At 40.9% G+C, this 18198-nt stretch overlaps 2 protein-coding genes across 2 annotated transcripts; one reads left to right on the top strand and one right to left on the bottom strand.

The window, feature by feature from the left end:
* The first annotated feature begins 7772 nt into the window (after positions 1 to 7772).
* On the top strand, positions 7773 to 8714 carry LOC116335338 (olfactory receptor 10J5-like). The gene has a single exon (XM_031758998.2). The coding sequence runs from the start codon at positions 7773 to 7775 to the stop codon at positions 8712 to 8714; it is 942 nt and encodes a 313-aa protein (XP_031614858.2).
* Positions 8715 to 14268: 5554 nt separating this feature from the next.
* Positions 14269 to 15195, bottom strand: LOC116314349 (olfactory receptor 10J5-like). Its single transcript, XM_031732332.2, has one exon. It carries the CDS (start codon positions 15193 to 15195, stop codon positions 14269 to 14271), a length of 927 nt encoding a protein of 308 aa, XP_031588192.2.
* Between the last annotated feature and the right edge of the window lie 3003 nt (positions 15196 to 18198).

The following is an 18198-nucleotide window of genomic DNA, read 5'->3' as shown; positions in this document are numbered from 1 at the left end:
TCCGATCACCACTTGGACCACTGTTACCTTCACCCTACACATCTTCGCAGCTCTTCTCTGAGCCCATGGTACTTCTCCATTCATGTAGATAGATAGATAGATAGATAGATAGATAGATAGATAGATAGATAGATAGATAGATAGATAGATAGATAGATAGATAGATAGATAGATAGATAGATAGGTAGGTAGGTAGGTAGATAGATATTTATACATAAAACCTATCTATCTAATATAACTAAACTTACTGACTACTCTGTGACTAAATTAAACAAAGCCAATGACTTTCTGGGTTGTTTTTTTACTAAAACACTAAAAACTTAACAGTGTTTTGTTCTGAAGGTGAAATCACTGTTCAAACAGTGACTATCGAATGCGAGTCCTTATGAACACAGAAACAGAACATATTCTTCTGCTTTGTACAAATACTTCTTACTTTATAATATAATATAAATATCATAATAATACAATAAAATATAAAGTAACAAGTAATAGTCATCTGCCATGACCGGTTGGGGTGAGCGGATGACAACAGGAAGAGAGCCAGAGATGAATAATAATTTGTGATTAACACTCAGTGCATCATGGGAATTCCCCAGCAGTCATACGTGTCTGGGTGTGGAGGGAGCGGACTCGAATGCAGGTCTCCTTTTGAAATGAGATTGTGAACTGTTATAACTTCCTTTCAATGTAAATAAATTCACTATCTTCACACAGTGGCACAGTGAATTCTCCCAGCTCCCAACAGTGTGTGACTCCCAAATGTTAATTCCCAGCCCACGGTACAGTTCCCGTGTCCTCCTCTCCAAGATTCTTTATTTGTCACATGCATAGTTATACGAGTACAACACGCAGTGAAATGTGTCCTGTAATGCTCCTCAACTGTGCAAAAGAGAATATCATATACAGTAAGTGAATTAGATACAAAAGAGGACATTATGTGCAGTACGTAAGTGAATTAGATACATTAAGTAAATAAAATAAAACAATCTGGAAAAATCTGCAGCAGTGTTCTGCTGTATGGATCACTCTCCAAAGAGCTTTTTGGTCCTTAACACAGCTGTTCCCAAAGCAGGATGAGATGTTCTTTGTGAGGATGCTCTCCACAGCGCCTGCATAGAAAGACCTGAGGATCACTGGAGAGACCCTGAACTTCTTCAGTTGTCAGAGGTGGTACAGACGCTGCCTAGCCTTTTTGGTCTGGACCTGAATGTGGGCAGACCATGTCAGGTCTGAGGAGATGTGGACACCAAGATACTTGAAGGACTGCACCCTCTCCACTGGAACTCTGTTGATGATAATGGACTTGTAGCCTCTGTGCAGACTCCTTCTGAAGTCCACCACCAGCTCCTTGGTCTTGCCGACGTTCAGCTGGAGGTGGTTATCCGTGCACCACAATGCTAGATTCTTCACTCCATCCATGTAGGCCGCCTCATCGTTGTTGGAGATGGCGCCCAACACCACTATGTCATCAGCAAGCTTCACAATGGTGTTGGAGCCGTGGGTGGCCACACAGTCTGAAGTGTAGAGGGAGTAGAGTACCCCTGTGGTACTCCTGTGTTGATGGTGATGCTGTCGGAGAGACACACCTACCCACCCTCACCACCTGAGTTCTGCCAGTGAGGAAGTCCAACACCCATGCTCACAGATGGCTGTTGAGTCCCAGATCCCTCAGCTTTGTGAACAGTCTGCCGGGCACTATTGTGTTAAATGCTGAGCTGTAATCAGAAAACAGCATTCTCACATAGTTACCCTGTTTCTTGTCCACGTGGCTGAGAGTGGTGTGCAGGACGTGGGCGATGGCATCCTTTGTGGATCTGTTGGGTCGGTAGGCAAACTGAAGCAGATCTGTGGTGTTTGGGATGGAAGAGGGGATGTTCTTCAATAGCCTCTCGAACACCTTCATAACCACCGAACTCAGTGCAACTGGGCAGTAGTCATTCAGGCATGAGGGCTTGTTGTTCTTGGGCAGAGGGACAATGGTGCATCTCTTGAAGCATGTGGGGACCACAGACTTAGCCAGGGACTCGTTGAAGATGGAAGCAAACACACCGGCTAGCTGGTCAGCACAGCAGCGCAGCAGACAGCACGTGATGCTGTCTGGCCCCACGGCTTTTGTTAAGGGTTCAAAGTTAAGGACGAGAGTAAAAACAACCATGGTCCAGAAGAGCTTGGTCAAACAATTGATTTTAATGAACACACGCAGCGTGGGGAGATGTACACTGTACGCAGACAGCATCAGATCTCCGCCCAGCAACTACACAAGAATGGTTTTATAGCCTCAGGGTATGTTTACTGACGCCCCTCACGTCATCACATGCATCAGTTTCAAAACCACAAATGTTCTGTTGACAACTTTTAACACAATTAAAAGAACTTATATCTTCACGGCAGGTGCTTCCTGTCACCACCGGACACCCGCTTGTCTCTCTGGAACATCGGAAGAGGACAAGTCCATGGGGACCTCAAAGAGAGGACAAGTCGTTCTGCAACAAACGGTACTTTTGCAGGCACAATTTGCAGTCACAATCAAAATATGATTAAACTTTCACCTATAAATGATTCTCTCTGAGTCTGTGTGTGTGGGTGTCTATGTGTGTGTGTGTGCTAACCACAATTGCACCCTATTTCACCTCGCCAACTTGCTCCTGACCTCTCACCAGACAGAGAGACAGAAGCCACTCTCATATATGTAATAACCGAACTGAAACTATGTATTTGTAATCTACTGAATAAATGTTTTAATCAAGAACCTCTACTAAAAGCTTAATCAAAAGATATAAATGAATAAAAGATAATAAAGAATAACCTGGTTATTCAAATAGCATCATCCAAACAGCTCCTCAAAATAACTTGCACTTAGACTCTGCTTTCGGTTTCACTTTTGCAAAGCATGCAGTTTCCTGTCTTATTTTGGCACAGAGTGTACTCAGCGTTAGGCCTGTCTTTTACAATGCAATCTGCATATAAACATTTAAGATTATAGATTCAACTCAACAGTTTAAAGTGGTTCTCACTGGACCTGTAATAAAGGCTAATATGATACCAGTATGTTTGAACATCTGAATGCAATATCAATATTAATTATTAATGCCATGGTAATATGAACAATAGCAGTAAAATAATTTCCCTGATCCCCACACTTTCCTTGTGTTCATTTCCCTTAGTGCCGCTCGGACGTCGTGCTTTGCGATGCTGATCACCAGTCCCTCTCTGATGACATCACTTTCCTCAGTTGTCACACAGTAGTAAGCATTGGGCAATGGGCGTAGAACTGGTTCAGCTCGTTGGTGAATGCAGAGTTGGTGTTGATCGTCCCAGTATCCCTGGCTTTGTAATCCGTGATGGTGCATAGTCTGTGCCACATGCTCTTTGTGTTGCCTTGGTGGAAGTGAGACTCCACATGCTCCCGATGCCAGCGTTTGGCATCCCTCACTGCGTGCCGCACGCCACATGAAGCCGCTTTGTAGGCGCTCATATCACCAGCATTGTAGGTGGCAGTCCTGGCATTCACTGCAGCATGGATCTATCTGTCCACCCACAGTTTTTGATTTGGGAATATCTTCACTCTAAATATGGGGAAGATCTCGTCCGCTAGCATGTTAACGAAGTTCGCTGCTACTTCCCTAAACTCATTGATGTCGACTGGGCATGACCTGAACATGTCCCAGTCTATGTTGTTGAGCGCATCCTGTAACATAGCTTCTGATTGGGCAGACCAGTGTATCACCTCCCTCGTGGTTACTTCATCCCTCTGTATGTTTTGTTTATACTCAGGAACAGTTTTGGTCAAGTTGCTTGAAAAACGTAATCAGTAACTAATTACTGATTACCTCTCCAAAAAAGTAATCCCATTACTTTACTGATTACTTCAAAAGTAATTAGTTACCTGGTTACTTAGTTAGTTACTTTTTAAAGACATGATACACAACCTGAACAGGTAATAAAGCAACAGATCATTCAGCCCAATTCTATTTTTTCTGCATACTCCATCATATAAAATGTAATCAAATGGAAAAGTCTCTTTTTAAAATTTGTTTTATGAGTTTTAATTTTTTAACTTTATGCGTCAAGCAAAAATTAAATTCTATGCAACATTCTCTGACTGGAAGAAATTTGTTTAACATTTAAACTTATTTTCTGTATATTCCAGCATATAAAATAAAATAAAATAATGTTTTGTGTTTACACTCACTGTTTCAAATAGATGCAAGTAAAACACAGCAGAAAATAAATAAATTGTATGGCATGTAGCAATGGTCCAAGATTCTATCCCCCTTGTCGGGCACATAATATGTTGATAAAGGTTCGGCATGGCTTGTCTGAGGTTTGCTTTGTTAAAGTCTCCTGGTACACTGAGGTACCCTAACCCTTTAAAACTGGTCGGAGCGGGCACGCTCCGTTTTGCGTAACTATTTTGAAATCTTTGTAGAACTGGAACCACGTAAGCTAGCGCAATAATTTTTTTTGCATATGGAACTGGAGGAGTTGTACTTACATGTTATGCCATCAGCTTGTCCTAGGTCACAGTTTCCTTCCACATATAGCTTTGCAAAAATTGCATAAAAAGCACTTCCAGCAACAAAAACATTATATTGTGCGATCTATTGTACAATATAAAGCGCCTTGAGGCGACATTTGTTGTGATTTGGCGCTATATAAATAAAATTGAATTGAATTGAATATTCCAGACTTGCAGCAACAAAAACATAATATTCCAGAAACACACTTTGCCTATCCAATCAGCTGTTCGCAACACTCCCTAGGTTGGAATAGACGTCAGCGGGAACTATCGTATGTCCGCCATTACCTGGCCAAAACCGGAAGTGACATCATTTTCGCGGAAAATGTAGTTTTTAACTTTCGGGGCCTTATAAGCCTATACTGGTGTTTTTAAAAGTCATATTTGGCTTTATGCTTTTCTGTATAGTTTCTGGGATGCTTAGAACTCAAATTGCACTGCTGGAAATAGTTTATTTTGATGCACATGCTGCTTTTTTTGCAAATTAGCATTATAATATTTATTTTTGCTTTTCCTGCAATACATAAAAGTTGATGTATCTCAAAAATGAAACTATAAAGACACTCAAGATAAATTCCCTGTGTTTGGAAACTATTTTGTGCAACTTTTTTGTATTTACAGTTTTGAGGAATAAACCTCTTAAATTTCTCTAACTAGAAATATATGTAAAAAACAAAAACAAAAACGATTTTCAATTCTTTTTTAGTTTATTGCACTGTTTTGCAATTTATGTAGTTTCTTTTGACTTAATGCATACATATTACTAAAATTTGGGCTATAACGGTTGTATTGATGTATAGCAACTTGAAATGCTCCCAAAAATGGCACTACAGCATGTAAAAATATGTCTGGCGGACTTGGTTCTATGGTACGTCTTAAAGGGTTAAGACCTTGTATGTGACGAGCAGGATTTTGAATTCAATTCTAGATTTAACAGGAAGCCAGTGAAGGGAAGCCAAAACAGGAGAAATCTGCTCTCTCTTTCTAGTCCCTGTCAGGACTCTTGCTGCAGCATTTTGGATCAGCTGAAGGCTTTTCAGGGAGTTTTTAGGACATCCTGATAATAATGAATTACAGTAGTCCAGCCTGGAAGTAATAAATGCATGAACTAGTTTTTCAGCATCACTCTGAGACAGGATATTTCTAACTTTAGAGATGTTGCACAAATGGAAGAAAGCAGTCCTAGATATTTGTAGGACTGGACAGGTACCAGGCCAAGCAGAATGCACTTGAAACAGTAGCTGAAGCAAAAAGTAGGCTGAAGGAGGAGTTTGGTAATGCCACAAAACAAGACTTTTGGTCTGACAAAATGATTCTGCCAAACCGTCAGGTGAATCAGAATGGAAAAGTGGCGCTCTACTCACACGGTGGATAGTGAGGGTGGGGTGTTGCTGACTTCAACTGAGTTCCTGGATGTTGTAGGGGCTGGAGGATCTTCCCCAACTACAGAGGGATCAGACTCCTCAGCCTGGGAAGGTCTTTTCCAGCATATTGTCCATTAGTCAAAGCTCTGATTCAAGGCGAACAATGTGGTTTTCACCCTGGTTGTAGACTGTTGGACCAGCTCTTTATTCTCTCAGAGATATTTGAGGTCGTGTAGAAGCTTGCTCACCATTTTTGTAGACTGTAGAAGGTATTGGATTGTGTCGCTCAGAATCTCCTGCAAAGGATGCTACAGGAGTATGAGGTGTCGGGCCCATTGCTGTAATGACATGAAAATCAACGTTAAATGAAGATTTTACGAATTTTGCTTTTGTGAATGATTTTGGTTTGTATGATGATGACTTACAATACAATACAACTTTATTTGTATAGCACATTTAAAACCAGCGGTATACCAAAGTGCTTCACAATAATACACTAAATTACCAACAGGTGGTACACCACACCTACAGGTGGAGAGCACTAATTAGCCGCAGCACAGTATAAATATGTAAAAGAAAATACAAAACATAGAATAGAACAGAATGCCTTTATTGTCACTATACGGTTGTACAATGAGATACAGAGCATCTCCTACTCAGTGCAAACGTGTTGGGTGGGGGGGGGCACAGTTCTGCAGCGCTATACACATATGGATAGTATTAACAGAGGGAAGAAAATATTTATATAAAATGTACAAATATAATAAGCCGGTTTTAAAAAAGTGATATGTAATAAAAGTAAATAAAAATAAAAGAAAATACAAAACACAACTCGACTAAGAGATTATTCAGTGATAAAATAAAATGATTAAAACCACATAAAAGAGCATTTGCAGGACACAGACACTAACTAGCGAAAGCTAGATGAGTGATTATGGGTGGTGGGTTCACATGCTTTAAATTTTGCCATCAGTTTGTAACCCTTATTATGGTATAGCACCGCTAGAGGGTGTCGTCCTATTATTGTAGTAGTTGGACAGTCTCCTAGTGTGAGTGCAGCTACAGCCATTACAGCTGAGCAATCTATTTAGAGAGAAACCATACCTTTGTAACGGGGCTGGCGCCGGTGACTACTTAACCCCGGCACATGTATGTATGGACAGATTAGAGCCGTGGAGACCTGGCTTGTATGTTCTCGCTCTGCTAACAACAAATAAAGGTCTGTTGTTCTGTTTAACTGACTGGCCTCTGAGTTGTCCGGCTAACCTCCACACCACATACCTGCTAGACCTGTTAGCCGCTCCTTCCTCGCCAGACCGCCGTTACAAGTTGTTGAAGAGCTGTTAATCTGCTGTGATCTAAAGTGGAGCAGTGTTTGCTGCAGAACTCTGAAAACACACAAGTACACATGAACTTATTATAAACTGTAACTAAACCAAATTTTGATTGAAGTTTATAACTCTTTTAAAGGCCCACTGTCATATAGGAAACCTGTCACGACACATATGATCTTTGTCCTGCAGGTCCTGTCAGGTTTCCTCTGACTCATGCAGCCAGTCAGGAGTTTTCATAATGAGATCAGTCTGCTGCTGTGACGTCTGCTGAGCTGAATGGTTTAAAAGAAGCAAGGCTTCAGCCGAGTGTGAGGGTGTGTGTATGAGTGTGTATGATTCACATGCTGTTACCCTGTGTTTACGGTATTTCACACAAACATGTTTGATTGAGGAAGGTTTTTTTATATTGAATATAATGTTTTTGATGTCAGTGACTAAATATGATTCATCTGCACTTAATTTGTTGTCTTGATGCTTGTGAATTGTGTTAATTAGCCTTCATATATGTAACAAAATTAGTGTTAAGACTGTTTGATGAACAATTAGAGCATCATGACAAACTTCACAGAGGACTCATACTTCATCCTTGATGCCTACTTTGATGCCGGTCCTACAAAATACTTGTTTTTCTTGCTTCTCTTGTCTTTATATTCTTTAATAATTTGCGCCAATGTCCTGCTGATTGTGGTTATCTGTGTGAACAGAAGCTTACATGAACCTATGTACATGTTTCTGTGCAGCCTGTTTGTGAATGAGCTGTATGGTAGTACAGGGCTGTTTCCGTTCCTCCTGCTTCAGATCCTCTCTGATGTTCACACTGTTTCTGCTCCTCTGTGCTTCCTGCAGATCTTCTGTCTGTACTCGTATGTCGGTGTGGAATTTTTGACCTTAGCCATCATGTCCTATGACAGGTATCTTGCCATCTGCTGTCCTCTGCAGTATAACACACGAATGACATCCAACACGGTTTCTGTGCTCATCGCTGTGTCATGGATCTATGCTTTGTTGCTGGTTGCTGTGACAGTTTCTCTGAGCTCACCTCTGCAGCTGTGTGGGAACATCATTAACAAAGTGTACTGCGATAACTATGCCATTGTTAAACTGGCCTGTTCTGACACCACACTCAATAACATCTATGGACTGATCAGCACAGCATTTACAGCGTTTGTTCCTCTCACTTTAATCTTTTTCACCTACATGAGGATCCTGAAAGTCTGTTTTTCTGGATCCAAACAGACGCGACAGAAAGCCGTCAGCACCTGCACGCCTCACCTCGCCTCACTGCTCAACTTCTCTTGCAGCGGCTGCTTTGAAATACTACAGAGCAGATTTAATATGAACAATCTACCAAATGTACTGCGTATTTTAATATCACTGTACTGGCTTATATGTCAGCCGCTCTTTAATCCTGTGCTGTACGGGCTGAAAATGTCCAAAATTCGTGACATATGTAAATGTTTGCTTTATTCAAAAGTTAACACAATATTGAGTTAGATTAAAAAAGAATGAAAACTATAAATGTGTGTGGCTTTATTTATTTTATTTTTCTGTGTACTTCATTACTGCCACAAATAGGGCTTGTTCATTTTTCTGCAGCGTCTGAAGTCTATATCATATAATGTTATTTCTAACTTCGAAACATAAAAGAACTACTACATCATCTCTCTTTGGTTAGACACCAACAGGACCTGCAAAACACTGAAAGTACTCTGCTTTTTGGACTGAGGTCTAAGCGTCTAAACAGGAGAGGGAGATAAGGTAGCAGACAGTCAGTCGTGGGCTTTGTGCTCCTTCCTCACAGAACTGAAAGCATCCTCAGCTCAACAAAACACAGACACTCAGAGGCTTTAACGCCTGGCCCTTCTGGGGCGTCATGGCAGCACATGCTCAGGATCAGCTGGTGCAAACAGCAGCAGCTGCACAAGTCCCCTCACAACAGTTCAGTACCATTACAAATTCTTTGCATTACTGCAGTTCACTTTTTTTTTTCTTTTGTTTGTTTTATAATTTTTTATTTCAACATTTGTTACCTCTTTGTCTCAGGGCAAAATTAAGAATGCAAAGGTATAAAAGTTAAATTAAACAACCCATAAAAACTAAACAACACAAAAAACAACAGTCTGCTCAGGTTGTGAATGCACCTACTTCATGTCATGAAAGAGGAGGTGGGTGGAGCTTATAAGTGCTGACACACATCACAGAGTCAGAGGCGTCAGACACAGCTGGCTGTCACAGCTGATCTAAGGTCAGATGTAGGAGATTTAAAAAAAAATGTGAAGGTAAAATCTTTATAGGTGAAATGCACAAATTGTTCCAGCCAGCACACCTCACTTTAGAGAACAACGTCTGTGGTTCAATGACCTTTGACCCTTACTTTAACTGAGTGTAGAAATGTCTTATCTTCTGCAAAATGACAGTCAAATTGTAATTTTCAGAAACAATCTGAAAATCACCGTTAATTTCTCCAGAGGAACCGGTTTACCTTCGTCCAGGAGAAAGAGATGAAATGTTCAGGAATCAAACACCAGGATGATTTCATGGCTGAGAAAAACAACTCTGCTTTCTCCTCAGAGCTCCTTTTGCATAAACACCCCAGCAGGCCAACTGATCATTTCTATGACTATGCTTTAGCAATAACTACATTTAACTAATATGCAGCTCTTCAATGCTTATTCAAGGTTTTACTTTTACTGCTTTTCATGTTATCTTAAGGGTTTAGATCAACTGTCAGGAGCTTTGAAATGGAGTTGGCTCTCTCTGCAGCAGAGTATCACTTCCTGTTGGGATAACATGGATAACATCTTATTTCATAGTATAATCTTCATGTGCTTCATCCGAAGCACACTCTCTGTGTACTCACTCGCTAATTTGTATTCGCTCACTTTGTCTTTAGGCTTTGCTAGCTTAGCTTAGCTCATAACCGACTCACTAGCAGCATGGCCTCTAAAAATACCCTGAAAAGCCTTCAGTTAATCCAAAATGCTGCAGCAAGAGTACTGAGTACTTCAGTATTCCTTAGAATGCTGCTGAAGATCTGCCAGAGGTGGAAGATTTTGCGGACCGGGCCCTCTGCTAGGTGTTCCCAGCTGGTTCTCACTATACATGTGGGTGCTCCAAGTCTGTCCAGCGTCCTCCCTGACCACCTGATCCAATTCATCACCAGGTGGCGATCACCTCAGCCTCTCTCTTCACCCGAGTGTCCAGAACATCTGGCCACAGATCTGATGATATGATTATAACATCAATCATCAACCTTTGGCCTAGAATTTCCTGGTGCCACGTGCACTTCTCGATGCCCTTAAGTTTAAAAATGGTGTTCATTATGGACTAAAACTTTGAGTTTTTGATGCCACTGAGGATGGAAAGGTAGCTGATAGAATAGAAATGTGTAAGTGATGTCAAAACAAAACTAAATGTTAGCTTAGAATTAACCTTTTTAAGCTTCAAATTATACCAATCAATTGATGAATGACTAAATAAATAGGCTTAATCATTTCCAACACCCTGGAGGACAGCAGGGAGAATTGGGATGCTGAATGATGCTTTGACGCGATCGTCATGAAGCATTTAAATCAGCACCAATATCAATTAAACTGAAACAGGCTGTTTTACAGCTAATCAAAAGTTTAGGACCACACCTCCAAAAAAAAAACTGTAAACCCCCGAAAACAGAAATCAAAGTTCCAAACATGAACTCAGTAATGAGTAGCTCCATCGTTATAGAAACCACCACAGGTGGGATCTGCTTATCATGCCAGTAACGTTGGAAACCATCAGGACCATCAAGGTTACATTTGTTCTCATTAGAGAATAAAACTTTATTCCACCTTTCAATGTCCAATGTTTGGTCCAAACGGTCAGTTCTGTGGCGTTCAGGGAGTCGAGGTCTTTGAAGAAGTTTTTTGTTTTTGAAGCCCTTCAGTCTCAGATGCCGTCTGATGGTTATTGGGCTGCAGTCTGCATCTGTAACGGCCTAAATTTGGGTCGACATATAGGGCCTTGGAGGTGGGCTCACTAACCGGTATTCAGAGAACAGCCTGTTTATTCAACCTCACTTCTGGCGCCGGTGCCCACCTCTTAATTTTAAATACATGTAGACATTGAGGGTTCCCGGGAGAGGCTATGCTGCTACCAGATGCTATTTGGCAGAGGATTGTTAGCACCACCATTTAAATGCACTTTAGAAAAGCATGCATCAACACCACATATGAGCGGGTGGAGTGAGGTATGGGGTCTTCTCACACCCCCGTTCCCGGGAGGAGGAGTTGGCCATCTGGTTGGGGTCTGGGATGGTGGGCCTCCTTGCTGCTGCAGGACCGGGGGACGGTCTGTTTGTCTCCACCCCAGCTTAAAGAGAAACATCTCCTGGGTCTGAGGGCATATTGCCCTTCTGAGGGTGATGGTACCTGTTATAGAGTATGTACTGGGAGTGTTAGTGTGTGTACAGTGTTCATTTCTGTGTGTCTCCATGTTGGGTGTGAGCTGAGTATTTGTATATGTGTGCATGAGAGTGGGAATGCATGTTTATGTTTGTGTGTGCCTGTGTCAGGGTTCCTGGGTCATTGACCCAGCATTTTAGTTCATGTTCCGTTTATTTTCCGCATTCATGTTTCCTGCTTCACCGTGCCAGCCCTCTGTCTCAGTGTCAATAGTTCTGGTTCTACTTCCTATGTGTCCGATTATGTTCAGCTGTGTACTCATCGGTCTCTCGTTATCATCCTCATCAGTCAGAGTATTTAAGTCCTCAGTTTTCCTTCGGTGTCATTGATGTGATGTTGTCACTGCCGTCGTTCCCGTGTGTGTTTTCAATTCAGCCAGCCAGTCAGCATTTGTTCATGCTCTGTTCATCCGCTCACTATAATAAACTTGTGTATCCTGCACCATGAGTCCTGCGTTTGGGTCGTCTCTTCCTCGCATCCACACACGACCCCTGACAGCCTGTTAGTCTGTGTCTATATGTCAGGTTGGGTCTTAGACTCCACCTCTCTTAGAACATCTCAAACTAGATTTCATTAAATGTAACATTTTACATCAAAGTTATTTACTAAAGTAAGATGGAACGTTTAACAGTTAAACTCAGCATTCTGTGCCGACTGGTTTTTTTTCAGTGTTGCTGATAGTGATGTGTCGGTCGCGAACGAAACGGCTCTTAGAGCCGGATCTTTGAAGTGAACGACGCGAGCCGGCTCCTTATTGGGCGCCGTGGGGTTTTTTTTTTCTTTCTCTCACCCTCTCTCCGCACGCGAGCCTTGTGCTTTGCGCTGGGCAGAGGGGGGAGGGGCGGTAGTTACACTCGCAGTAGCACAGGAACAGAGCGGGAGGGAGAGAGAGAGAAAGAGAGCCAGGGACAACAACGTCACATTAGAAAGGTATAGTAATCATCCACAACTATTTTCAGTTGCAGATGATAAAGGATTCAGAAAGTTTATTCATGCAGGCCCATATGACAGAGGATGTGCATCTTCTTTTTGTTTTCATATTTTAATTTATATTTAATTGTGTTGTGGTTTGTAGTGTTTTATGTTGTTTCACTTTAAATTTTTTTAAAAGGAAAAAGCTGAAAATTTAAATAGTTAAAAGTTGAAATGTGAATAGTTGTTTTTTGTATTATATGATTTATGTATTACATTTTATGTGGAGTGAATAAATAAAAGTATATTTACGGTGGCCCCTAGAGACAAAGCACGTACAAACTCCGAAGCACGTACAAAACACAACAGAAGTGCTCCAGGATGCTCGGCGCAGTGTTGAGCTTTTGTTACCTAGTGGCTACACAAGCCAGGAAATACCAACGACCGGATTTGGTGTGTGGTAGTAACAGGTAAATTAACTTTTTTTTTTTTTATTATTTGAATATATATGAGTGCTTGTGTATAAACACACAAAAAACATACATATGCTTTCAATTGTGTAATTTAAGTGATCTAGGTAGCTCTGTTTTGGAAGTTCAGTTAACGCTAGAAATGTGTTTTGGAGTTTGTACATGCTTTGTCTCTAGGGGCCACCGTATATATTTAGATATAAATATATATATAAATAACACAACTTTGTTGTTTTACATTAGTAATTTCTTTTGAATAGAATAGAATAATCCTTTAATTGTCCCACAAGGGGAAATTTGGTTGTAACAGCAGCCAGAAAGACACATATACAGACAAACAGTACACAGAACAGAAACATACACAATTTTTCTTACATATTTACATTAAGGACAATGGTTACTATAAACAGAGTACTGTACAGTTATTAAATTAAATATAAATAACTACAGATAAGAGGCAAACCAGGTTGTAGTGCAAATCGGTTGATTAACTTATTGCAGTTACAGCACAGATGTAAACATCTGTGATTGTTGGGAGCAGTTCTGATTGTACAGTCTGACAGCTGCAGGGAGGAAGGACCTCATGGAAACGCTCCTTCATGCATCGAGGATGCAGCAGTCTGTCACTGAAGGAGCTCTGCAGTTCAGCAACATTTCCATGCATGGGGTGGGAGACTCTGTCCATCAGAGATGTTATTTTGGCCAGAGTCCTTCTGTCTCCCACCACCTGCACTGGGTCCAGGGTGCATCCCAGAACAGAGCTGGCCTTCCTGATGAGTTGTGCATAATTTTATATTATTGTTAATGATAAATTAATTAAAGCAACAAAACAACCTGAAGAGCCGGTAGGGAGCCGAAAGAGCCGGCTCTTTTCAGTGAGCCGAGCTGAAAGAGCTGGTTCTCTAAAAAGAGCCGGAAATCCCATCACTAGTTGCTGAATCTAATTTTAAAAATTGCTGAAATCTGTTTTTTTGAGTGTCTCAAAGAATTCAGTGACAGAAAGTCCACCATGTTGGTGTCGCTTTTACCAATTTTATCTGGACATCCTACATGAACACATGTGGAAGGTACCGTGTGGCTGCTTATGTGTTGCTAAATGATTAAAGGATTTGCTGTCTCTTACAGTGTTTAAGTGGCTGAAGACTGAATGCAGCCTAACAGGAAATAACATCCATTGAAGAAATGTCTTTAATTATTCTCATTTGTTTAATACATCTGCTAAATGAGCTAAACCTTCCAGTACAGCAAACTTTTACATATGTCATAAATTTTGGACATTTTCAGCCCGTACAGCACAGGATTAAAGAGCGGCTGACATATAAGCCAGTACAGTGATATCAAAATACGTAAAATGTTTGGTACAGTGTTCATATTAAATCTGCTCTGTAATACTTCAAAGCAAGCACCAAAGGAGAAGTTGAGCAGTGAGGCGAGGTGAGGCGTGCAGGTGCTGACGGCTTTCTGTCGCGTCTGTTTGGATCCAGAAAAACAGACTTTCAGGATCCTCATGTAGGTGAAAAAGATTAAAGTGAGAGGAACAAAAATGGTGAATGCTGTGCTGATCAGTCCATAGATGTTATTGAGTGTGGTGTCAGAACAGGCCAGTTTAACAATGGCATAGTTATCGCAGTAAACTTTGTTAATGATGTTCCCACACAGCTGCAGAGGTGAGCTCAGAGAAACTGTCACAGCAACCAGCAACAAAGCATAGATCCATGACACAGCGATGAGCACAGAAACCGTGTTGGATGTCATTCGTGTGTTATACTGCAGAGGACAGCAGATGGCAAGATACCTGTCATAGGACATGATGGCTAAGTTATAAAACTCTACACTTCCATACGAGTACACACAGAAGATCTGCAGGAAGCACAGAGGAGCAGAAACAGTGTGAACATCAGAGAGGATCTGAAGCAGGAGCAACGGAAACAGCCCTGTACTACCATACAGCTCATTCACAAACAGGCTGCACAGAAACATGTACATAGGTTCATGTAAGCTTCTGTTCACACAGATAACCACAATCAGCAGGACATTGGCGCAAATTATTAAAGAATATAAAGACAAGAGAAGCAAGAAAAACAAGTATTTTGTAGGACCGGCATCAAAGTAGGCATCAAGGATGAAGTATGAGTCCTCTGTGAAGTTTGTCATGATGCAAAGGTCCGTCACAATCAGCTTAATGAACAATACTTACACCAAACATTTTCATATAAAAACACACATGAACTGATGAGAAATACGTAACTGCATAACAATATTTCACAAAGCAAATGAAAGGAACCTGTCAGAGTTTTTAACTGAAAACCTTCCAAAAAGTCAGAAAGTAGTGAGTGCATCAGACCAGCGCTGCTTCTTTTAAAGCCTTCAGCTCAGCAGACACCCCCCAGCAGCAGAATGACATCATCCTCTGAACCTTCCACTGGCTGCTGATTGCTATGAAGTGTTAACATCATCTTAAAATGCTTTCAAACTGGCAACATAACACAGTGTGCTTTAGTGATGCGCGAATCATGAACGAATCGTTCAATACTCGAGAATCACTTTACTGACTCGTGAATCATGATTCACAAGCGCAACTGACTCACTGACTCATCCCTGTTGCTGTTAGCAAACTAATTTCATTAGTAGAAATATATCTAGCTTATAATTCAAATTGTGAAGAAAAACACAACATCCAGTATCTTAACAAAAACATTTCTGCTCTGAACTGGAAGAAAAAACCCTGAGTAGAAGCTCACATCAAGACAATAGCTCCTCGGTTCACAGTAGCATCGCTCTGCTAACATGCTAACAGCACATTTGAGCTACTCACCCCCTCCTTTCCTGTGCTGAACCATAGCGTAAGCAAATCACTCAGGACTCACTGGCCGTTTCTCAATTCTCAAGTATGCGAGTACGTACTCGCGTTCTCGGTGAGTACGTACCCGCCGAGAACGCGAGCACGGACTCGCGATATGTACAATTGGAACACCTGCGTGCGTGATGATGTCACAGGTCCGGAGTTTTACTGCCGTCCCCTCCTAATTTAACTGTGAGTAACATGTTATGAAGCTTAACTGTAATCACAGCCAAACCGGTTTACTCAGGAACAAATAAAACACTGAAATAAACCAAACATTAACATTTAGAAGTGATCTAAGTGACTTATATATCATTTTTAACCTCAGTAGTGAAACCTCTATTAATGAAAATAGTGTACATGTACATACGTGTACATACCTTAATAAAAACAAGCAGGTGAGATGTTAGAACGCTTTTATTTCTATTCTAGTGGACACTCAATACTATAGACAGCTGCTGGGGTTTCTTTAACCTGAGTAGTGAGAAGACTGCGAGCGGAGGGGGGGGGGGTTGAAAACGATGTGCCGGGAGTCCGCTGTTGAGTTTTGGACGAAATGCATTCTGGGATATTTAGCTGTACCAAGTCCACACCGATGCATGCTCGATAAAACGGGCGAAGCGAGAACACATCCGGGACTTTTTCGCGTTCTCGGCTTGATGCGTACACTGAAAAAATGGGAATTGGCAGGCTTTTGAATTTGCACAAATGAATTTAGTTAATGCTACACAAGCCTTTCATGTTTCTCTTATTTACATGATTGAATAAAGTACCATTTACTTGATTATAAACAATACTGAGACTACTCATTTTTCTTGCATTGATTTAAAGTGACTAAATTAGAATACTAAAACCATTGTAATCATGTTTGACCACAACCGAAATGATGCAATATATTCAAAGACAACAACTAAATATGATTGGATAATAAGACCTAGAGTCTTATCCAATAAGACAACAACATAATTTAAGGAGAGCGCAATTGACCGCCAGATTCTGGAAGACTGTTTAGCCACATGCAACCTTTGGCACTGAGTCAGGCATACTGAGAAGGTAAGTAATTTAAATACATTTGTTTTAGTTGGGTACGTTTTCACAGAATTGTTGTAGTTCATGCTATATGAAAAGTAATCTGTAATGCATCTACATGTTGTTTTTACAGTGCTAGCTAAAGTTGGTATTAGCTTTGTGGCTAAAGCTGAAAAATAGTAACAAATTGCACATAGTCGGGAGAAAGCAGCTGTTGTCGGTCGGATATGGAATTTATGTCTGTGACAGAGAGCACTGACGTTTTTGATGGCTTAGCAAGTTAAAAAGTCACTGAGAGAGCGCAATAGTGTTTGTGTTACTTGTGCTAGTTATGGCTACAGTGGCTAATTAGTCTGGCTGTAACCGTCAGAGTTTAAGAAGCTGGGAGCCCCACAGTGCCATAGCTTAATTCTTGCTGCTGACACGCACTCCAGTTATAATAAGGATCCTGCCACCTTAGACGTGGGTTTAAGAACCTGTGCCCATAAATGCCAAATCATTTTTCCATTTAGTCATTGTTTTAGGTGAAGTGTCACTTATTGACTATTCTATTGGTCAAGCCCAAATAATACAGCAGATATCTACAAGGAGATAAGTTCGTTCAACAGAGTATGTCTTATTAAGTGATGTATTGTGAATTTTCCAACATTGTCCTAACAAAAATTAGGACCCTTTCCCCCCCCTTTTTTTCTACTTTGTGTAGAACATATGCGAGCTGCTTCTCAAAACATTATGTATAAATGAGAGAAAGATCGGTACTCTTCTGGACTGGAATACCTTTTTTCAATTAAAATTAATGTTTTTTGTGATGGTGGAATTTTTACCTTTATGATTACAGAAGTCAAAACATCAGATGATGATAGCTTACCATCTAAACTCCCCATCTATTGGCAAGTCTGAATTAGAGGTCTCAGCTGTATCGGCCTTTCTAGTGGATTTGCTTAAAGAGGAGATAGCTTAAGTCATTAGGTACATATTCCCTGACATTCTAGAGGTCAACCTTGCACAGTGTGTGAGATTAAAGGGCATAACTTATAGAAAGGGAATGGTACTGTCCCACAGGGCAGCAGGTGGATTGCCAGAATACTGAAAAACCATATCTGCCTTGTACCACAGCATATTCTACATTGTCAGAGAGCTTGGTGGCTGGTACAGAGAGCACGACAGAGCTTTTGAGCTCAGCCCAGTATCCACAAGAATATTCACTCTCGTTTCACTCTGTGAACTCCTTGATACTTATCCATTGGTTGACTATAAGATTGGATCAGTCCACATTGTGACTTTAA

The sequence above is a fragment of the Oreochromis aureus genome, linkage group 14 (genome assembly GCF_013358895.1).
Source record: "Oreochromis aureus strain Israel breed Guangdong linkage group 14, ZZ_aureus, whole genome shotgun sequence".
Lineage (NCBI taxonomy): Eukaryota > Metazoa > Chordata > Actinopteri > Cichliformes > Cichlidae > Oreochromis > Oreochromis aureus.
This window is presented reverse-complemented; position numbering and strand designations above follow the sequence as displayed.